At 37.4% G+C, this 23,696-nt stretch overlaps 1 protein-coding gene and 1 long non-coding RNA gene across 2 annotated transcripts in view; one reads left to right on the forward strand and one right to left on the reverse strand.

Moving 5' to 3' along the window:
- Positions 1-1,431: 1,431 nt before the first annotated feature.
- Positions 1,432-3,601, reverse strand: LOC140694538 (uncharacterized). The gene is made up of 4 exons (XR_012070147.1): positions 3,460-3,601; positions 3,254-3,356; positions 2,121-2,738; positions 1,432-2,017 (listed from the first exon to the last, which is right to left on the reverse strand). It is a non-coding gene; the product is annotated as an uncharacterized lncRNA (long non-coding RNA).
- A 1,541-nt stretch (positions 3,602-5,142) lies between these two features.
- LOC116278521 (intermembrane lipid transfer protein VPS13C-like) overlaps positions 5,143-23,696 on the forward strand; it is a 61,430-nt gene continuing 42,876 nt past the window's right edge. The window contains 14 exon segments of the mRNA XM_072957646.1: positions 5,143-5,274; positions 7,660-7,829; positions 9,028-9,272; positions 10,432-10,661; positions 12,001-12,093; positions 14,825-15,190; positions 15,561-15,647; positions 16,935-17,090; positions 17,260-17,524; positions 18,157-18,317; positions 19,396-19,517; positions 19,999-20,293; positions 21,541-21,930; positions 23,432-23,536. Coding sequence (XP_072813747.1) covers positions 5,143-5,274; positions 7,660-7,829; positions 9,028-9,272; positions 10,432-10,661; positions 12,001-12,093; positions 14,825-15,190; positions 15,561-15,647; positions 16,935-17,090; positions 17,260-17,524; positions 18,157-18,317; positions 19,396-19,517; positions 19,999-20,293; positions 21,541-21,930; positions 23,432-23,536 — 2,817 coding nt within the window.

A 23,696-nucleotide genomic window follows, 5' to 3' on the forward strand; every position in this document is an offset into this window, starting at 1 on the left:
TAAATCTATTCTTTTGCTAAATTTTCAACTATGCTATGAGAAGGAACCATGGAAAGTTAGAAAAATAGGTTAAAAGTAATGGTGTTTAAATTCAGCACTCTTGAAAAGAAGTCTTTAGATGGATCATTTCTTTAGGAATCCAGGTTTGACCTTAGGATATTGGCTGCAACTCCCCCCCCCCCCCGTGTTTCCTATGGCAGCTGCTTACTATTCTAATATTAAGTTTATAACTTGCATATTCAGAGATCTGAATTTCACAAACAAGTATCCTTTAAAAGGGTTTGGAGATTGATACAAGGCTGTCAATGTTTTATTTTTCGAACTCCTTTTTTACTAAAAGTTTTATTTGATCTTAACCTCATGTCATGAAAGGAAGGTTTTTTGTTTTTTTTTCCCCCACCAAAAACTAAAACACAACAATGAAAGGACAAAGTGTCATATAGCCGTTTAACTTTTGTGACTTCTCTTCAACCATATACGTTCAAAAGTACACACTTTAAAGAGTGTGGGACAGTCTGTCGGCTGTTCTGTTTCCACTTACTGAGCATGTACTCTGGACTGATGAAGGCATGGAAGGTGCGAATCTTCCCTTCTCCTAGCAGGTCTGGGTGTACAGTGAATCTTCTGTTTCCCTGAGTCTGCAGTCCCATGTCCCTCAGCTATGTGTCATTCAGGTCTTTAAGAGGTTTGTTTTTGAAAACATCATGACACGTAAAGGAAGCCCAATTATTTCATCAGATACACTCAACCATAGGATTAGCAATCTATTCCATGCTGTGGGAAAATTAGGCTGTGATTGGCTTGGACTTCATTTTTGTACCTTCATAAGAAATTCTGAAGGATAATTTTGGCTGTATTCAATTTTTCCAATAAGGAATCACTTTGCTCCATCTTAACATATTGTTCCACTGTGGTCTCAGAACAAAGGGTAACCCTTTACATAGACTATTTTAGCCTATGGATAAATGCGTTTTGTTGCCCTTATTTTTCTTATTTTGTTGTAGATGGGTCAAAATTTCATTACAGATATTCCTCAATTCTCAGACCTGCAACTGAAAATCAGTAATTCAAGGAAGTGGGTTAGTTTTCATGAATGAAAACACTTGGGATCTTGATGGAGAGAGTTATTTCCTAACCCAAAGTCACAGATAGTGGAAGTATCGTCTCCAACCTCCCTGCTGTTCTTCAGAAGTAGAATGGAAACCTCTGATGTGTCAGGGCCGGGCCCAGAGCCAGGCACATAGTGGGGGGGAAACAAATGTTAATTCCTTTCTCCAGCTTTATCATCCTTCCCATCTTTATCCCATTTCTAAATGCCAGAGTTGGGATTTGTAGCCCTGACTAGATCAAGAGATCTCAGATGGTAGAGACAGCTGAGTCTTAAGATAAAGCTGAGGTCTTTTTGAGATATCATAGTGGAGGACAGGCAAATTCAATTTCTGGAAGGTGAATTGAGCCGATGTCCTGAGGCATAAAGGCAAAAGGCACGAAAAGTATAAGTGACGGGTGGTTGTTGATATTAGACAACAACTGGCTATCAGGAAACTGTAGGCCCTGCCTGAAGGCTGTAGAGAACAAACCATGGGTTGAACTGATAAACAAGCTGTGAGAAATGTCACATAGCTGGCTGAATGAGATGCCTACTTAATGTGTCCAGCATGGACGGCTGGATAGCCAGTGACGGGTAAGATCCTCAGAGGAGGACAACCTAAGACAGGCACAGCCGGCTGGGCAAGAGATGGCCTACCCAATGTGTCCAGCGTGGACGGCTGGATAGCCAATGACGGGTAAGATCCTCAGAGGAGGACAACCTAAGACAGGCACAGCCGGCTGGGCAAGAGATGGCCTACCCAATGTGTCCAGCATGGACGGCTGGATAGCCAGTGACGGGTAAGATCCTCAGAGGAGGACAACCTAAGACAGGCACAGCCGGCTGGACCGGAGATGGCCTACCCAATGTGTCCAGCATGGACGGCTGGATAGCCAATGACGGGTAAGATCCTCAGAGGAGGACAACCTAAGACAGGCACAGCTGGCTGGGCAAGAGATGGCCTACTCAATGTGTCCAGCATGGACGGCTGGATAGCCAGTGACGGGTAAGATCCTCAGAGGAGGACAACCTAAGACAGGCACAGCCGGCTGGGCAAGAGATGGCCTACTCAATGTGTCCAGCGTGGACGGCTGGATAGCCAGTGACGGGTAAGATCCTCAGAGGAGGACAACCTAAGACAGGCACAGCCGGCTGGGCAAGAGATGGCCTACCCAATGTGTCCAGCGTGGACGGCTGGATAGCCAATGACGGGTAAGATCCTCAGAGGAGGACAACCTAAGACAGGCACAGCCGGCTGGACCGGAGATGGCCTACCCAATGTGTCCAGCATGGACGGCTGGATAGCCAATGACGGGTAAGATCCTCAGAGGAGGACAACCTAAGACAGGCACAGCCGGCTGGGCAAGAGATGGCCTACTCAATGTGTCCAGCATGGACGGCTGGATAGCCAGTGATGGGTAAGATCCTCAGAGGAGGACAACCTAAGACAGGCACAGCCGGCTGGGCAAGAGATGGCCTACCCAATGTGTCCAGCGTGGACGGCTGGATAGCCAATGACGGGTAAGATCCTCAGAGGAGGACAACCTAAGACAGGCACAGCCGGCTGGGCAAGAGATGGCCTACCCAATGTGTCCAGCATGGATGGCTGGATAGCCAGTGACGGGTAAGATCCTCAGAGGAGGACAACCTAAGACAGGCACAGCCGGCTGGACTGGAGATGGCCTGCCCAATGTGTCCAGCATAGACGGCTGGATAGCCAGTGACGGGTAAGATCCTCAGAGGAGGACAACCTAAGACAGGCACAGCCGGCTGGGCAAGAGATGGCCTACTCAATGTGTCCAGCATGGACGGCTGGATAGCCAGTGATGGGTAAGATCCTCAGAGGAGGACAACCTAAGACAGGCACAGCCGGCTGGGCAAGAGATGGCCTACCCAATGTGTCCAGCATAGACGTCTGGATAGCCAGTGACGGGTAAGATCCTCAGAGGAGGACAACCTAAGACAGGCACAGCCGGCTGGACTGGAGATGGCCTGCCCAATGTGTCCAGCATAGACGGCTGGATAGCCAGTGACGGGTAAGATCCTCAGAGGAGGACAACCTAAGACAGGCACAGCCGGCTGGGCAAGAGATGGCCTACTCAATGTGTCCAGCATGGACGGCTGGATAGCCAGTGATGGGTAAGATCCTCAGAGGAGGACAACCTAAGACAGGCACAGCCGGCTGGGCAAGAGATGGCCTACCCAATGTGTCCAGCGTGGACGGCTGGATAGCCAATGACGGGTAAGATCCTCAGAGGAGGACAACCTAAGACAGGCACAGCCGGCTGGGCAAGAGATGGCCTACCCAATGTGTCCAGCATGGATGGCTGGATAGCCAGTGACGGGTAAGATCCTCAGAGGATGACAACCTAAGACAGGCACAGCCGGCTGGACTGGAGATGGCCTACCCAATGTGTCCAGCATGGACGGCTGGATAGCCAGTGACGGGTAAGATCCTCAGAGGAGGACAACCTAAGACAGGCACAGCTGGCTGGAGAAAAGATGGCCTACTCAGTGTGTGCAGTGTGGACTTGGAATTGGAGAGAGAAGGCATCACTCGGTCCTTGAGGCTGTATGAAGTGGCCTTATAAGCTAAGTGAATGAATGACAAAGGAGAGAGAGAGAGAAAGAGAAAAAGAAGGAGGGATGGAAGTGAGGGGAAGGAGGAAGATGTGCTTAACTCATGAGTCTGAAGTCTGAGGTGGCTTGAGTGTTCAAAGCGGGCCACATTAACTTGGGCATTTAGGACAACAAGACAGAAATCACACCACAGGGCAGAGGCTGGCTTGGTGGGCAGTGACGGGCAGCCATACCTTTCTGTGTTGGTATTAAATGCTCCCTTACGATTGGCTTCTCTGTTGGAGGGGGGAGACCCAGCGAACAAGTGCTATTCCTCCTTTGCTGCTCCCTCCCCGCGGGACCAGTCCTGCACTGTTTTGCTTTTTCTTCTTTCTTTTTTCCTTTTCTCCTACCAGGTTTTTGGCATCTTTGTCTTTCGAAGAGGGCGATGTTCTGTCGGAGTTCGACAGGTGCTCTGATTGGCTCAACGGGTCCATAGATGTGAGTTTTAGTGTATCTGTGGGAGAGGGTGAGCTACAAGCGTCCTTCTGCTCCACCATCTTGCTTCTCAGGTGGCTGACTCCTGTGCCTCCTGTTAGTCAGTTACTGGTGGAGGTCACCCTCTTGGCCCCAGGACAGGTTGTAATGAATGTAACCTGGAATGTAAATTATTTTCAGGAAAAGTGAGGGAAAAACCCCAGAGTCTTCCGACTTGGAGAAGCCTTTATGTGGCGGAAGTTCTGCAGTGTTTGCTCTTCCAGTAACTTGTAAGGATAGATTTCCTATAAATGATCGTAGAATCAGTCTTCAAAAGAGATTATAGAATCATTTTGTAAGAGTGATTGAAAGCAATATCTATTCTTTGTCTAAAAAGTTTCTGCCTAAAGATGAGGGAAAAGTCTAAATTACTTCTCAAAGTCTCTTCACCTCAGAATCCCAGAGACCCTGTGTCCCACATTGTATTTGCACTCTCTTTGACTCTGCTTTTAATTTCTATTCTGTTCTGCTTGTAAAGGTAATGGATTGGGTGATAAAGGTAATTTTTTAATTACCTAATTAAGTTACTTAATTAGTGAGGAGTGCATTACACTAGCAGACAGTCTTTTACTGACTAGCTGTCTGTTCTAGGACAAAGTATTTTACTTTTCTGTTGCTCTGATTTCATAATCTCTTGAGAATGGCTTGTAACCAGTTAAGTGACATGCTTTGATAATTATAAACTATAACAAAGTAGTCTTGCTCTGGAAGGGCTTTTAAAAAAACGTTGTCTTGATACTCTTTACAAGGCCCTCTCTTTTTTTTCAATGTAGATAGTTGTTCTGTCACTTTGGTCTGTACTAAATATCAATGGAATACATTGCCATTTTTGTTAATTGCCTTGTAGTGACTTAAAGAATTCTAGGAAGTATGATATAAATTTAGAATAATAAGTTATTATACTGTTTTTTAAAACGTATAAAATTATATACCTACTTAAAAGCTTTTCAATTTTCATGTTTATATTTGAACCATCAGAACAAGATTTGCCAGACTCAAAGCTTTCTTTGGATCAGGATGTCACTCTCCAGTTTGACTTTCACTTTGAATCTCTTTCCATTGTCCTTTATAACAATGATATCACCCAGGTATGTAATTAATTTCTGTATCTAGGAATAAGTCCTTAGTTCTTGATATTCAACTTCAGAATATTGTCATTTTTTGATGTGACTATTCATTTAAAACTCGATATGAATATTATATTCTGTTTGGCCTGCAGTATTACATTGGTCTTGTTTTCTGTCCTCACTTTGTTAGTGTTTCTAATCTTACTAGGCTAAGGGAAAGTTTTTACTTCTTTCCAAGTAATATCAGCACTAACACACTTAGACCTATCTTTATGAGAAGAATTTTATATATGAATAATTAATTACATGTGCAGTTCTTTAATATAGCTAGATATATATGCATATTTAACTGTTTAAGGAAAGTAATTCAGTAGTGGCATTGGAACCTTTGAATTTTAAAATTTATAATTATCCATGATATACAAACATTAATTGTGTTTCTACTGAGTAAATTTTGTATGTAGTAGTTACATATTAAGGGTACTGATTAGTGAATTTAAGAACCAAGGTCTAGTGCCATAATGATTTGAACCACATAATATGTCAATGATGTTTTTAGAAAGCAGTCTTTTTATTATATAGATAGTGTCCTTTAATAAATCATTTTGATTATATCAGTTAATGTTATATCATAATAACTTATAATACACATGTCATATAATACCCATAATATGCACTGATTATGGTATTATATCTGTTTTTAATGTCCATTTGTATGTTATCTTACATTTCATATTGTTTTGTAAAAGTTACACAGTATTCATCCATTGTTACTGTTGAGCCTTGGACTAGAATCTGTCGCTTGTACAATGGATTGCCTTAATTTCTAATGTTTAATGTTAATGAAGAGATCAGAAAATGACCTAATGGAGAATGAACAGTTAACTGTTTTCTTTGCTTCGCTTAAGATGCTGTCATTCTCCTGGTTCCACAGCCTTAGATCTCAGCGTCTTCTTTTACTTCTTCTTTGTTGACCTTCTTCATTCATTCAGACACCGAGTACTGTCAGTTTTTTCTTTGAGTGAACATTTGTTCTTTCCTGGCAATAATCATTGCTGCTTTATTTGAAACGTCTTGGCTCACACTTACAGCACTGCAGTGGCATCCTTGTTAGGTGCACGTTTTCCTTTCATCCGTCCTAGATACTGGCACAAATTCAGTTTCCTCAGTCAGTCTCATGTAGCCATTTACAACTTCTCATTCTACTTAGACAACCTTCAGTGTTATGTGAATTTTAATTAATTAAAAAAAAACCATTCAGTGGCTCCAAGTTGTCTACTTCAGTAACCATACCACAAACACTGTTACATTGTGATCAGTAGATGTGTCACTGGTCATTGCTGTGAATAGTTACAGATCTCGATTTTGTGAGTTATTTATTTACACTTTTATAAATTAAAGGCATTCCAAGTTTTCCAATAATAAATTCATTCTGACCCACTTACATCCAGTGTATTCTTTTGAGTGAGAGAAGATACGGAGTTACAACCAGTGTACTAAGAATTACCCATCACCAGTACTGCTTATATCAATGCCCTGGTCTGTAGTGAGCAATTATGACTAATCATCTTTTACTTCCCTGAAGATTTATATATCTTTTTTAAGTTGGTTGGTTGGGTTTTGTTCTTTTAATACCTGGGAATACCTAAACAATTTGGAGCTATGTGTTATGGTGGAATAAAGACTGAGGTGTTTTTTCCAATACAAAAAGTTTTAATCTTTTAGTTTAGGATTTGAGACTTTGATTAGGCCTCCATATTTCTTTCTAGAACTCATTCCCTACCTTTCTTTTATTGGAATATTTTGGAATATTTAAGCCTAAGATGCCAACGTGTACCTTGTGCCCTGAGAGCATCTTGAATTGTTTGCTCATGTCTTTTCCCCGTTTGGAGTGTCTTTTAACTCCTCTTCGACTGTCTGATTCCACTCAGTGTCTGAGGCTCAGTTAGTTCTCACCTTCTTGATGTTCCCTGTAATGTATTTCTATTTTGCTTTCTCAGTTAGGTTATAAGCTCACTGAGATCACCTACCTTGCCTTATCCTTTCTTATAAGGCCCATGCTTCCTATCACATTGCTTTTTATAGAAGAACTCATTAAATATTTATAGGTTAGAATGATTGATTGCCAATTTCCTGATTATTTGTATTTGCATTGAATTGTAAATCAGAAATTTTTATATGTTAACTATTGTCAAGTATCCACACACACTCTTACGTATTTATTTGTATGTACTTACACAATCACAAACATGTGTATTACTCTTTCCACTTTTGTGTTTTAACACCCATACTTTAAAAATTTGTGGTATGGATTTGCTTTTGATTTCTGAGTTAAGAAATAGGTTTAGAAGCAATTACATAGCACTTGAAGATAATTGATTCTTTTGCTTGTAAAATACACCACAGGAGTCCAAACTTTCATTTCATAATGACAGTTTCCAGCTTGGCGAACTCAGGCTGCACCTTATGGCCTCTGGAGGGAAGATGTTTAAGGATGGCTCAATGAATGTCAACCTTAAGCTTAAGACATGCACCCTTGATGATCTCAGGGAAGGAATTGAGAGAGCAACATCAAGGTTTGTCATCTCTGAACTTGCTGTACATTATGTAAGGCTGGCGTTGCACCTGGCATGGCTGCCAGGCATTGATCGCTGGGCTTGAGATTGTCTGAAGGGGTCTCATGATCATCCTTTCTGGGATCCTGTTCCTTGGGGTTATCAGAAGAGGTCTTTGGTCATATTTCAGTTTGAAGTGCATCATGAAGTATTGCTGTTTCACATTCTGTTGCTTTAAAGTTTGAATTAAAGGGAAGTTTAGTAATAAAATCCTGTCTTAAAAGTGGAAACTAAGAAAATACAAGAATTTTAATAATTAAATCCGCATGGTATGGTTCATTGGTAATATATTTTTCTAAATTGTTCCCAGTAAGCAGAATCTTTTTTCAAAAACCCTTAAAGTTTAATATTTTTCTTTGTCTTATTTATTTTGTCTATATATTTTAAAACAATTCTGTGAAATTTTTTTAAAACTTTCAGTAGAAATGGAATCCCTAATTTTCATGTTATCAACCCATTTTTGAAAGATTAATTTATATCACCTTACTATCAAGTGAGAAATAGAGAAATATGCAACTTCAATAGCCTAATTATATTTTTATTCCTTTCTCACATAATGAGATGCATAATATTTTTGTCCTTGATGTTTTTTGGAGAAAAAGTATGTTGTTACCTAAAGTTGGATTCCATTGAATGTATGCTGGGTATTTCTGAGCCCTTTGTTTTTCTAAGAAGTGAGTAAATGAGGACAGAGTGCTTTCATGCAACCAGCTTTTCTCTTTTGCAAATTGCATGTCCTGGGGTAGCCTTCACCGCTCAATTGTATAGGATGATCTTTGGAGATAAATTCCTTCAGGGATGTTTTATTTTGTAAAATAATGTAAAGAGATTGTCTTTTAAATTTTTGGGGGCTCATTTTGCTAATTGCCAAACTTCCTTTCAGCAGTCATTGATTTGTTTCTCTATATGAAATATTCTGTAATTGCTTATTAACATGAACTTTGCTGTGGAGATTATGGGACCATATTTTGGTTGCTGATTAGCTATTAAACTAATACTGGAGTATTAAGCTAATACTCCACTTAATACTGATCTGTTTTCTGTTCAGATTGGAAGCTGAAAGGTGAAAGAAGAATTATTAAGATGTATAGGAAATTTTTCATCTTTTTAATTGTTTTAGCAGGAATAACATAATGGATGTATATTTATTTTTTTTTAGAATGATTGATAAGAAGAATGGCCAAGATAACAGCTCTATGATTGACATAAATTACAAACAAGGGAAAAATGGAAGTCATATTGATGCTGTTCTTGACAAGCTGTATGTCTGTGCCAGTGTGGAGTTTCTGATGACTGTGGCAGATTTCTTTATCAAAGCTGTACCTCAGAGTCCAGAAAATCTGGCCAAAGAATCACAGATTCCAGTACGACAGACTGTCATGCCAAAAATCAAGATGGAGAAAGGTTAGCAGAATTTATCTGTTGTAGATGACAACTTGTCATGTATTTTAACAGAAATTACACACAGGAAAAAAAAAGAATTGGATAATTTAAGAATATAAAGTTACTCTTTTGAATTTAAATGTATTCAGTAGAATAACTTTAGTAAGGATAGATTTTTAAGAGAGAGGTGGAGTATATATATTGAATCAGGGCCAAGAAACCTCTGCTCTGGTTCCAGCTCTGCCACTAACATTTCTTTACTCATCCAGAAATAGAGGGAGTTAATAATCTGAGCCTGTGGTTGGCAGCCTGTTTTATAGAAAGGGAGTCTTATTCAAAGAAAATACTTGGAAGAATTATAGCATATTGAAGAGCAATTAAACAGATAAAAGCAGAAGGCGAGGGTATTGGAGGACCCAACGTGACAGCCCTGGACATCACCTCAGACTCTTCCAAGTCAGGAGAGGGGTTGCAGATGTCTGGTCTCCATGTATGCTGATGCCACTCCTTGACCCGTAAACCATTTATTCCAGTATTGCCGAATAGACCAATGATTTTCTCTGTTAAATTATAATTGTCTAAGGTCAGGCATTTTTCTCTCTAATGTGCAACTCAGCAAGATTGGAAAACTGCTGTTTACTGGGAAGGTCAGAATTTTATTTTTTCCTTTTACCTTTCTTAAACTGTGATCATGTGATATCTCTGTATTCATATATACATTTAATGTATTTATACTATAGATTGTACAACACGGAGTATATACTTCAGGATGAAATCAAAATAAACAAACAATATTGGTCTGTCTAGTTTATCAGGATCTCCTACCCTCCTCCTGATATTCCCCTCTCATTTCCCCTTCCTTGCTCCTGCAACGTGATGTAATATTCAGATATATATATACATGCACATTGATTCTGACAAAAAGAACTTCAAAACAAGATTATTTTTGTTAGGTCAAAGTGGGAATGATCCTCTTACAACAGGGATCAGATTGCACATAACCAGCATTTGTTAATAACCAGTTATCATTCATATTAACCAGTCAGTTATTAATATTGTTAATTTTACTGTATCCATAATAGGATATTAGATGCAACTTAGCAAATTATAGATAACATGTACACAAGTGACAAGGTTTACTTTACTAGAATGTTTATGGTTCCTATATTTGTTTCTTCAGATGACTCTGTAAGACCAAATATGACTTTAAAGGCCAAGATCACAGATCCAGAAGTGGTATTTGTTGCCAGTCTGACAAAGGCTGATGCTCCTGCTCTGACAGCCTCCTTCCAGTGTAACCTCTCTCTGTCAGCATCCCAACTCGAACAGAAGATGGAAGCCTCTGTGAGAGACCTTAAAGTACTTGCTTGCCCTTTTCTCAGAGAAAAGAGAGGAAAGAACATTACCACAGTAAGAATTACCTTATATCCTGAGCTTGGATTGAAGGATGGCAGAAATGGTTGATTCATAGAATCGAGAATGTGAGAGCTCTGTAGGACTTCAGAGTATTTACTCCAGCTTGAGATTTTATGGAAAAGGATGTTGAATTGCAAAGATGTTAACTGATTTAGCCATGTCTGCTAGTGACAAAACTGTGTACTACCTCCAAACTCATTCTCATTATACCATCTTTCGCCGAACACTATTTGAATTTTAGTACAATACCACATTCCTCTTCAGCTGTTGCTTTTGCTCCCTACAGTACATCCAATGAATGAATGAATGAATGAAAAAATTCATTTGGAGTCATGTGACTGAAAGAGATTGTTTTGCTATATTACAAGTTAACTTCAATTATACTTTCACATTATTGTTGAAAAATATGATTTTAATTACCATACCGATTTTTAATGTTAAATTGGTAATTTTATGTTTAAGAGCATCATTATTTAATGTGACTCTTTTGCAGTGTTATTTTAAATAAAAAGAAATTTGTGGACAGAGTGACTTGCATAAGGAAATGCAGTGCTAAGCTTAGTTTATACTTTATCATGAAACATTCTTTATTGGGATCATCTTCTTTTGACATGTCAGCAGAAAGCTTATGCTAATCATTCTATTTAAAGCACATCCTAATTTTTTTAAAACTGAAAAGTTGTGCAGTACTAATACCCGCATTCAAGAGCGAGGTTACTTTATTTATTTCTTTGATGATATTTAAGTATATAGGCTTTATGGTTTTAATAAATCAAATTTGAAGATTTGAAATTTATTCTGATAAGGACCTTTGAGGAAATTGAAGACTGACATGTTGTTAATCATCTGGAAACTATTCATTTACCTACTTTACTATATAGTCTATTTTTAAAAGGTGTTAACAGAACTATTTGTTTAACAGTTTCGAGTGATTTAGTGATCATAAAAATTATAATGAAATGCCAGTTCCATTTCCTCATTTACCTTTTTGTAAGTGTAAGATCTTACCATAGTCTTTAGCTCATATCTTTTATAGATATCTTAAAGGTGTATTTTACACAGGGCATCATTTAAAAGTAATTTTATTTAGCAAAAGGAAACATTTTAAGCTTCTAATAGTAAATGTGCATCATTACTTAAGAACTTGGCCTAGAGGAATTGATCAGAACTGCTTAAAGTCCTTTAACAGTGGTCATAGACTTAGAGTTTGAAGGAGCCCTCACAAGAGAGTCTCTTATAATTTAATTTGCCTTTTTGATTTTAGTAATAGGTTATAGTTAAAGATCTCAAATTAAGTAAGACATGTTCATAAGTAAATTTTATTTGTTTCTAGATCTTACAGCCCTGTTCTTTATTTATGAAAAAATGTGCATGGACTTCAGGAAAAGAAAATATAGATATTAATGTTGAAGAAGTTATAATTAAGGTTAGTGCCTATCGTATTATTTGGGTGAAAATTATTATTTTTCCTATCTTTTGATGTCTGTCATATCTATAGCATTATGCTACTCACATATTTAGTAATGAATAAATACCTCTAACATTAAGAAACATTCTCATTAATGCAAATGTTTGTTTCTGTTTTCTTTGAAAGAGTGCAGTTGACCCTTGAACGATGTGGGGATTAGGAGTGCGTTTAACTTTGTAGTGAGCCCTCAGAATACTCGGTTCCTCAGTGTCTGCATTTCTCCGTATCTGAGGATCTGCATTTGTGGATCCAAACAACTGCAGATCTTGTAGTACCATTGTATTTACTATTGGAAGAAATCCATACATGAGTGGATCCCTGCAGTTCAAACCCATGTTGTTCAAGGGTGATCTGTACTTTTAAATGTACACAAATGATCAGGATAGCTTTTATCTATTATATTTGCATGTGTGTTGGAGTTTGGGTTTGGAGGGGAGAGCAGACATGAAATGGGAAGGAAGGATGGGAAAATAAGGTTGCTGTTATTTTATTTGCAATAATGTATTTTTAGGTTTTTATTTGAGATAAGATTTGGTTGAATTAATAATTATGTGATTAAATGTTTTACTTGGTTTATAAAATATTTATAATAATAGATATATGCTAGAAATAAATTATTAGGATTTTTTTTTCTGTTACATTTGAAGTATTGAAAAAAACAGTCAGTTCTTCAGTGGCATTCATAGTTTTTAAATATGATCTCATGGCCAATACAGATACAGAATACTTTCCAAAGTCTATTTCTCTCTCTGTCCAAAGGGCACAAAATTGAGGTGATTGAAAGCAATTCTGATAACAGCTTTATTATATAGGTGAATAACCAGTAGTGATGAAATGAAGGCTCGAAATAATGTCATTTGAATTACCATGTAAATAACAGCTTAGGTTTCTCTCAATATTTTAAATAGTAGATAGTCTTAGATTGCATTTTAACAGATTTGCTTTTCTAAAGACTTAAAGTGGTAAATGGGGGGAAGAACTTGAATTTGTATGCACTTTATCTGAGACATGGGTTAAGGTGCTGAGATTGTTCTGTTTCGTTATATGTCACTTTAGTCATTCAACAAACATTTTCTGAGCTTTTGCTGTGTGTAAAAAATGTCCTGTACATTAGGGATACATGTTCCCTGCATTCAAAAAACTTAATGACATATGTGAGAGATAGAAATGTGTCAACTGATTACAGCTTTCAGTGCTAGAGGCATGCACAAGGCGCTGCTGGGAGCACAGGCAGGAGCCTCCTGCTCAGACTAGGACATCAGAGAAAGCTGTAAGGAAGTGGGGCTTCTTGAACTGAGTTTTGAAAATCTGAGGGAGGTTAAATGGAGAAAGAGGGGAAGGGTTATCCAAGCAGAACTGACAACATGCCCAAAGGCAAAGGTTTGAAAAATCCTTTAAGAACTTGAGAGGGTGATCCCTTATGGCTGGAGAGAATGGCGTGGTGGAGTTGTAGGATTCAGAACACTAATTATAGGTGACATTAATAAGGCAAGGAGAAAAAGGATTCAGTTAAGTTTGGGAAGCAGTGCATGCTGGATCCTTCTTTTGGTGATGTAATCGTGTCATTTTAGCATACTAAACGAGGAAGGGTTGTGAGAAGTGAACAATAAAGGAATCCACTTAACTTATTTAACCCAGTATTGCTCAAACTTTGGAAAACCATGGGTAACTAACTGATTGGACATCAGGTCACAAAAAGTTTTGAGTCCTAAGCTGAATAGAGTTTGAATCTTATCCTGAAGGTATGGGAAGTTGTTGAGGATTTTAAGCATAGGAATGACACGCTCAGATTTGAATTTTAGAAAATCATGTGGAGGGTGGGCTGATACAGTGTTGACCAGACATAGAAGAAATCTTTACTGCTGTAGAACTAAGGCACGATGATTGGAATGAAGAAGTGAGCAAAGATAGTATCCAGAGATAATAGGAGGTAGAATTTGCAAATCAGGGTGAAAGGGGGTCCGTGGTGATTCTCAGGTTTCCTGTTTCAGTGAGAAAAATGAAAACCATGTTTGTATATCTTTTTTTACATTTTTTATAAATTTTTTATTGAAGTATTGTTTGTTTGCAATGTTGTGTTAATTTCTGGTGTACAGCAGAGTGGTTCAGTTATACATATGTATATATTCTCTTCATATTCTTTTTCATTATAGGCTATTACAAGGTATTGAATATAATTCCCTGTGCTGTATGTAGTAGGACTTCGCTTTTTATCTATTTTATTTTTTTACTTTTTGTTTTTATTAAAGTGTAGTCAGTTTACAATCTTGTATCAGTTTCTGGTGTACAGCATAATGTTTTAGTCATACATACATACATATATACCGTGTGTGTTATCTTGATGAGGATCACACACTTAGTTTAATGTAGCTGGGTGAAAAATGTAAAATTCAATTACACTTCTACATTCTTCTATTCACGTAACACTGTTTTACTCTGAATTGATTAACTTTAGATTTTGACAGTTGACACATTAGTTACTTAATTCTAGATAACCTGGGCAGAGGTCACTGTTATGAGGTTAGTTGACTTGACACATGATTTTGTGTGTTCTTCTCTTTTGTTTTCCTTAGTTATGAATTTAATGTAATTAAAATTTTAATTAGTTACTTAAAAATTTTTGTAGTATGTATTAATTCTTCTCATCTGGGAAAGAATTCTAAAAATTTTCCTGCTTTCTTTTTTGAAGATTTCACCCATAATTCTTAATACTGTGATGACAATAATGGCTGCTATGTCTCCAAAGGCAAAAGAAGATGAATCCAAAGATGTGTCTAAGGAAACAGAAAATCTCTGGGGCATCAAATCCATTAGTGATTATAACTCTTGGTTTCTTGGTGTTGACATGGCAACAGAAATAACAGAGAATTTCAGAGACATTGAAACTCCATCGATAGAGGAAAATTGTGCTGTTGTTGTGAAGTCAGTTCAAGTTACCTTAGAATGTGGCCTTGGGCATCGAACTGTACCTTTATTATTGGCGGAGTCTAAGTTTTCAGGAACTATTAAGAATTGGACTTCCCTGATGGCTGCTGCTGCTGACATGACACTAGAGGTATGACCACATCATTTAGTACTTGCAGCGGCTCCTTCTCAAAAGTACAATTGAAAAATTGAGAAGTGAGCTTTTTTTGGTTGTATGAACATAGCAAGTATATATAAGAATAGATAGTACATTCTAACAGAATTTGTTGTTATGTAGTATTATTTATTTGGTCATTTTTTAAGGTTCTTTTGCTAAATAATTTGTTTATGGCAGTAAAGTAAGAGAGTAAAAGAATATGCACCCTCTTTACATATATTCTTTGTGTCAAAAGTGTGCTGTTAAATTGTTATTGACATGCAACAACTGCTTAATATTTTCCATGTAGAAATATGTAATTAAATTTGAAAGACTCTCTTATTATAACTCTGTGCCTTTCCAGGTTCATTATTACAATGAGACCCATGCTGTCTGGGAGCCACTGATTGAAAGAGTGGAGGGGAAAAGACCATGGAATTTAAAGCTTGCTGTAAGGAAATCATAAAATATTATTATGTAGGCTGACATTAAGCACATTCATTTATATATTTTCTCTAGTTCAGAGATTCTCAGGATGTGGTCCAGGATCTTTGAGGCCCTTTCAGAGGATCATGGGATCAAAATTATTTTCAGGATAATATTCAGACGTTATCTATCATTTTCATTCTCATTCTCTCATAAGCATACGAAGGCGTTTTCCAGAGACTGTGTCATTTTGCAGTGGAATGAATACAGAAGCAGCAATGAGAGTGCCCCTCTCTTCTCTGAAGGCAGCCACTAAAGAGATTTGTAAATGCTCCTCTCCTCACTGTGTATTTTTAACACTTACTTCTCTTCAAAATATTGTTTTAACATGTAATTACTGTTTTTAAGTGAATATTTAAAATGTTCTCAGTTTAGTTTCTCATAGATACATACTGATAGATATAACCCACGTAAATGAAGCTCTTTGGAATACTCAATCATTTTGAGACATCAAAAAATTCAAGAATTTTTGAATTGAATTCTCTGTGCTATCTCCTTATGGTACTGCAGAATCCTAGAAACCAAAGCACGTCTCTCTAGATTAACAGGAACATAAGTATTATACCCTTTACAAGTTGTAACAGCACACCTGTCTAGGGCAGCCTGACTCAGGTGTGAGAGAGACACTGAAGCTGACTCAGCAGATTCTTATATTAAAGATGAGCAGTCATTTAACCTGTGTCCCAATTTCCTCTCAGTAAAGTGGGGGTGATACTTCTGACCTACCTCTCTGTGGAACGGGCAGGCTAATAAAGAATATTTTATAAGGCTTTTGAAATGCTATTAGAACAAAAGCTAGGATGGAATCTGATGGCTGGCTGAAAGCTTGTATTACTTATTTATCGGTGTTACTGGTAAAAGTAAAAGGAATTGCAGATGTTATTTCCAGCGAGGATCAGTGTAGACTTCAGGGTCATCTTAGCGTGCTCATCAACACATGATGACCGTGAGTCAAGTGACACTGGGAAAGTAGCTTTCTCTGGGGAGCGCCCAGGAGATAAATGTGTTAGCTCACTTGGAGTGGTTTCATGGCACAGTTCTGAACATTTCCCTAGTGTTGATTACACACCAAAAGAAAGAATGCTGATCTGTACTAATTTAAGGTGAAGCACTGCATATTTTTGAAAATGAGACTTTTGAGGAGTCTTAATATAAAATGACTAGGTTAAGAACATTTAACTCTACTGAGAGTATTTTAATTTTATTGTTAATTGGCCAATAAGTTACATTTATTTTGTGTTTATCCCCGTAGGTAAAGAACAATCCAGTCCAGGATAAAAGTTTGATGCCAGGAGATGATTTTATTGTAATTCCTGAGCCACAAACAGAAGTTGGTATTTCTTCAGGAGACACAATGAATATAACAGTATCCAAAAGTTCTCTTACTGTTTTCAACAATTTAGCAAAGGTATGTTTGCTTCTTTCTTTCAGTATTTCAAACAGAATTTTGAATTGAGATGTGTGGATTTTTTTTTGTCCTGAAAATTAGTTTCTAAATAAAGTGTAGTCACAGTGTAATTTTTGAAAAAAATTTGAGCTCTGCAAAAATGTTATTGTGATGTTGTGTTCCTTTTCAGGGTTTTTCACAGGGCGCTGCTTCTACTTTTGACTACTCTTTAAAAGACAGGGCGCCTTTTACAGTAACAAATTCTGTAGGTGTTCCCATTAAGGTACAGCCCCATCATAATCTCAGAGTGATGGGCTCCCCTGAGAAAAGTGGTGTTTGTGATCTTGATGCTGGTCAGAGTTTGGAACTGGAGTATGCCAGCATGGAACCTTCACATCAAGGGAAACTGTCCATACTGAGCCGTCAAGAAAGCTCCCTCTTCACTCTGACCTTTGGTATGCTGCTTTATTTTTAAAGGCACCTTTGGAATTGCTGGTGTCGGCTTATTTCTGATAAAAGTGTGGAAAAATATTTTCCTCCAGATACCTTGAGAGACAACATTTCTAAAGGCTTGAAAGAAATAGTTGATAAACTTTTGTCACCTGTTTTCTTCCTCTAAACTTGAGAAAATTTAACTTGATTAATTTAAGAATTACTTTAGAAAACCAGATTATTTCTTTGTACTTAAATAGTACAGTATTTAGTATGCTTCAGAAAGGATGGGAGCTCAAAGAGAAGAGAAAATAACTGTATTTACAAGTCCTAAAATGTTGGCAGTAATTATCACCATCTCAGAAAAGGGCTTTTTTTTTTTTTTTTTTTTGCTATACAGTTGAGAAGATGAGGAACAAGGTGGATTTCGTTTGTTTTAATACATTTAAAACCCCAAGAGAAATTGTCTTGGTTAAAAAACTTTACAATAATAGTTTCTTTTCTTTGTTAGTTCCTGTGTCTTAGAAAAACGTTTTGTGTGGTCGTCATTTCTAGTCATGAGGCAGAACACTCTGGTATTTTGAGGTACTGCTGGTGATTGTATCTTATAAAAGTATAAGTAAGTTAATATTTGGAATGCTTCTCACTTACTTAGCACCACATGGATATACAGAAGTTGCAAAAGTCCCCGTTGCCAGACCTGGACGGCGGTTGTATAATGTATACAATCCCAGTGCCAGTCATTTTGACTCACTCGTGGTACAAATTGATGCAGCTGAAGGGAATAAAGTAATTACCCTTCGTTCTCCTCTGCAGGTAATGCATAAAGGTGAATTGTGCCCTGTTAGTATATCAAGAAATAGTAAATCATTTGGCTGAATATAGGAATATAGTAAAATTTTATTAGGTCAATGCTGATTATTCAGAAATAAATAATAGATTGAACTGACTGCTCTTTCCTGTATTACAACATACTTTTGTAATATTCTTCATCTTAAGTCGCTGATAAAACACGCTTTGTTTTGTTTTTTTGGGTTTTTTAAATTGAAGTATATTTGGTTTACAGTGTGATAAAACACTCCCATTTTGTTGTCTCCTAGGTTTAAAATTAATGGGAATTTTTGTCTATTCCTTTAAAGATTCAGAACTAAAGAGTATTATAATACTAGCTGGCTGTCAAATAGGATAACACTCCATCTCTTTGTATTGTATTTTTCAAGTATGTGTGAAGGAATATTGGAATGATCTCCCCAGAGGAGGGGAAAAAAAACTTGAGCTTGTTAATCTGTGTAAATATTTTTTTCTACCTTTAAGGCATTGTCCATTTTTCTTTTTTCTGTGCATCATTTTAGATTTCAGTATATGGTCAGCAAAAGAACATTTCTTCCTACCTGTAACATCAGATGAAAATGAAAAGATTTCCAACTTTGACCATTGTTGTCTCATAGTTTGCTATTACACTGTAGTCAAGAAAAGAGAGTTGCACTATATTTATTTACCTCATATTTCCTTTGCTGTCCTTTTCTGTCTAGTCACATGGTACACTGAATCAAGGTTGTAATGAAGATAGTAGTATGGCTGAAATCCTCAAAAATTAATACACATTTGAAAAATAATATAATTAACAATAAATTTCAGTATGTAATATACAAAGCATGTGAATATCCTAATAATTTTCAACTGTCACTTAAACAGTTTCAAGTTTCATATATATTTAGATAGGTAGGTAGATAGATAGCACTTAAATATCTTAACATTTTTCAGCTACCATAAAAATATCTTCCCCTATTGGAGTTGAAAATGTTTAGATTCAAAAGTAATTGTGTGCAACTCACGTTTTTCTTCTGAACTTCTACATCTTTTAAAACAACTTGTATGTCTTTTTATCCAACAGATTAAAAACCATTTCTCTATTTCATTCATCATCTATAAGTATGTTAAGAATGTCAAGCTGTTGGAGCGCATTGGAGTAGCCAGGCCTGAAGAGGAGTTCCACGTCCCTTTAGATTCATATAGGTGGGTACTTCCTTGAATGTACTAAGCTATAGAAGGGTCATAATATATATATTTTAATTCTGTAATTTAAGGGTCCATATTCTAGGAAGAAATAATCTCATGTTCTTAATTATCTGAAGATCTGAAAAAGCCATTTGTAAGACGTAAAGGAATACATTCATATTACTGAGTTTACCAGAATGAAAATTTCTTGTTGTATATTTGATGTTTTGGAATTTTTTGAGACTCATTTTTACTCAATTGCTTTGTATTTGAAATGACTTTTTTTTTTTTTGGTCATTTTTTACAGAGTGTTTTTTTCCCAGAAGGTTCCTACATGAGTTAGCTATGTTTCTTAACCTTTCTTGACCTTGTTTTTCTCACCTATAAAAATAGGAATAATAGTACCTAACTTGTAGAGTTATCAAGAAGATTTAATGAGATTCTTTTTCTTAAGTTCTCAATAAAAACTTCCCCCCCCTTCTGTTTTCTTCTTCTGTAGATGTCAGTTGTTTATTCAGCCAGCTGGTATCTTGGAGAATCAGTACAAAGAATCCACCACCTACATTTCCTGGAAGGAAGAACTTCATAAGAGCAAGGAAGTCAGATGTGTGCTGCAGTGTCCATCAACAGAAGTCAACTTTTTACCTCTCATAGTCAATACAGTTGCTCTGCCTGATGAATTAAGCTATATTTGCACACATGGGGAGGACTGGGATCCAGCTTACATCATTCATCTTTATCCCACTGTTACTTTGTGGAATTTTCTCCCATACGCTCTAACATATTTACTTGAGGTATGTTATTTGACTTTTATTATTGCATGGAGTGAATTCTAAGGGTTTTTTTTTTAGGGTATTTTTAGTTGAGGTCAGGGTTTTACATCACATAATGGTAATGCTTTAATAATATTAATAATAGCAAGAACTAGTATAGCATCTACTCTGTGCCAGCCACTGTTTTGTGTGCTTTGCATATATTAACACATTTAATCCTTTCAGTAACCTCCTGAAGATGAGGAAACTAAGTCATAGAGGGGCTGACAGCCCGAGATCCCAGTAGATTGTAGAGCTGGGATTTGAACCTAAGCAATTTGACCCCTTATTCTCCACCACTGAACTCTGCTGCATCTGCTATAAATTCATACTTATAACAATCTCTTTATTGACTAAGTAAAATTCTATTAGCCAAAGTATGGGAAAAACCAGTGAGAAAATATTTCATCTGAATTTATTATAAAGTTAATTTAAAAATTTTTATTTTAAAGTGATGATTTTTTGGTTCAAGTTTCTTTGGACTTAAAAATAATTACTATCTGTCTTAAATATTAGGGAACATTTTCTAGTCATGAAGTCTGATAAACACCTTTAAATTTCTACATGCTGCAACATTTCAGAATACAAAAATCTGAAAAGTGCTTGGAACCTATGTTAGTTTTTTTTTTTTTTAATCTGATGATAAGCCGTCCCTGAGTTGTGGAGAATAAAGTTAGTTAGATGAACTAAGTAGTATTTATACAAGAGAAGCTTTCAGTAAGGAAGCTTGATTTATTATGCTGCTGTTACTCATTTTTAAGATGGTTCCACCTCAGGTAGCTTGTCAGAATAGTTTGATATCACTTTCCTTATTCTGTTTATATGAGAACCACTAGGCATGGTTTGTGAGTAGAGGAAGAAGCTGAAGCCCAGATAGTTAAGTGGTTTGTTCAAGGATGTAGCTCTCGGTGGAAAACAGCTAGTGTCCCTGAATCCAGCCTTTGATTCTTGGCAGAGGTCCGACTTTTTCTCAGAACTTACAGCCATTGGCCTGCTAGTGGCCAAAAGACAGTTTCTGCCTTTGGCTATGATACAGTGTTTTCCTTTTAGTCCTTAGTAAATGATGGGCATTTATACTATGTCAACATGGTGGTACTATGAACAGTTGTCAGTTAATCTGAATCTGGTAAGTTATTATTGTATGTATAAAGTATGGAAGTTACAAGTTACTGCAAAGGTTTTTTTTTTTAATTAGTAAGCAGATTGAGTTTTTGTCTGTTTGTTTTTAGGGAACAGCAGAAACCCATGAGCTAGCAGAAGGCAGTGCTGCCGATGTTCTGCATTCAAGAATCAGTGGGGAAATAATGGAACTGTTTCTGGTGAAATATCAGGGCAAAAACTGGCGTGGATGTTTCCGCATACATGATACACTTCCTGAATTCTTTCTTGTGTGTTTTTCTTCTGATTCCGCTGAAGCGCTGACCGTCGACCTGTCAGTGCATGTCAAGCGCGTTGGCAGCCAGATGGAGCTGTCCGTCTTTAGTCCTTACTGGCTCATCAACAAGACTTCTCGGGTGCTCCAGTACCGTTCAGAAGATATTCATGTCAAACATCCAGCTGATTTTAGGGATATTATTTTATTCTCCTTCAAGAAGAAGAACATTTTTAGTAAAAATAAGGTGTGTTTTTGTCGATGCAACAAATTACTTATTTATTATTTACCTAATGCCATACTTACCTGTTTGCTAGGTGCCATTGGTATGAATTAGGTCCAAGAGGACTTTTAAGGAGTGTGTCATCGAGTGGGTGTCAGGAACTAAAAACAGTAGCTTCCCGAGGCCGAGTTACCCTTTCCTCCAGGGCCCCTAGAATTACTGCTCTCCTTGAAGTAGTGTCAAGGAGAAAGCTTGATTTTATGTAGTTTACCAGTGATGAAGCAACATTTCAAAAGACAGAGCAGCTGAATTTGGTTTAACTGAGCCTTCCTGTGTGTGAAGCACAGAGACAGGCCTTTGAGAGAGAAACCTAGTGCCTAAGGCCTGATCGTTGGTTCTCTGGTCCCTTCTTTCCTTTCAGACTCCTGTCTCGGAATGGTTAACCACACACTTTCCCAAGTACTTACTTCTAGGCCTCTGTGTAGCTGCGCTCTCTGCCTCCTTCTCTGTGTTTTCCCTGTGTGCCTCATGTTCTCTGGTTGTCTGCTCTTCATCCTCTGTCATTCTGCTCTTTCCTGACACATGTGAAGGATTGTCTGACCAGCAAAAATGGGGCTAGAGATCACATCCATGTTCTCTCAGAGCAGTGCTTCTCAAATTTCAGGGTGCATTAGAATCACCTAGAGGGCTCTGAAAACACATTGCCGGGTTGTGCCACCATAGTTGATGCAGTAGGTCTGGGAAGGGTCTGAGAATCTGCACTTCTCACAGATTGCCAGGTGATGCCAACGATGCTGGTCCCGAGACCACTCTTTGAGGACCCCGTCCGAGAGTGTTGCTGAATGCTTGGTATTGTAATTACCTGTTTATGTGTCTGACCTCTGGTTGGCCTCAGGTTTTTTAGAATCTAGTTGGGTACAAGGAGGTTAATACAGGAGCACAGTTAAATCTCTTCTGTAAAACTTATTTAATCCCATAGGTAGATATAAACTTTTTGATAGCATTTTATACTTCTTATATGGGTGTTATCACATTGAGTCTTGCATAAGTTTTAGTATTTATTTCCTGTCTCTCTGTTTAATCGGAAGCTCGTTGGAGACAGGAACTGTGTCTTCCATTCTGCTTATCACAACACTTTTCATCTGCTGTTTGCTGAATACTGTTAAAAGCACAAATTCTCTATGTGCTGAAACTTTAAGAATTTGTTAGCTCTCTATCAAAAGTCTAACACTGGAAAATATCATTTTATGTTATAATTCCTGTTTAACTAACAGAGGATCTCATTGGTAAACGTCTTTGAATTCACTGTTCTCTTTGCAGAGGTGAATAGGAAGGTCGGAGCTCTGCTTTTATTATATTGGCCCTTAGAGTTTCTGTGGTTGTTACCCATTTGCAATACGACTTTGATTGTTTTCCTGTATCTCATGTACTCAATAAATTTCTAATGGTCTAGCAACTTTCCATCAAATAAAATGAATGTAGTGTTTTAGATTTCTTATGTGATGGTTTGTGTTCTCTGGTGTAGGTACAATTAAAAATTTCAACAAGTTCCTGGTCCAGTTGTTTTTCATTGGATACGGTGGGAAATTATGGGTGTGTGAAGTGTCCTGCCAACAACATGGAATACCTGGTAAGATTTTGCTTGCTTGTTTACCATTGACTTCATTCTCTTTTTCTTCAGTTCAGTAAAGGAGCTGGACCCCAAGGGGTACAGAGATGTGAATTTTGAGTGTTATGTGGAGGACTGTTACGTCTCTCCTCAAATTTCTGTGGCCACTAGTATCAAAGCA

The sequence above is a fragment of the Vicugna pacos genome, unplaced genomic scaffold (assembly GCF_048564905.1).
Source record: "Vicugna pacos unplaced genomic scaffold, VicPac4 scaffold_21, whole genome shotgun sequence".
In the NCBI taxonomy this organism is placed as follows: domain Eukaryota; kingdom Metazoa; phylum Chordata; class Mammalia; order Artiodactyla; family Camelidae; genus Vicugna; species Vicugna pacos.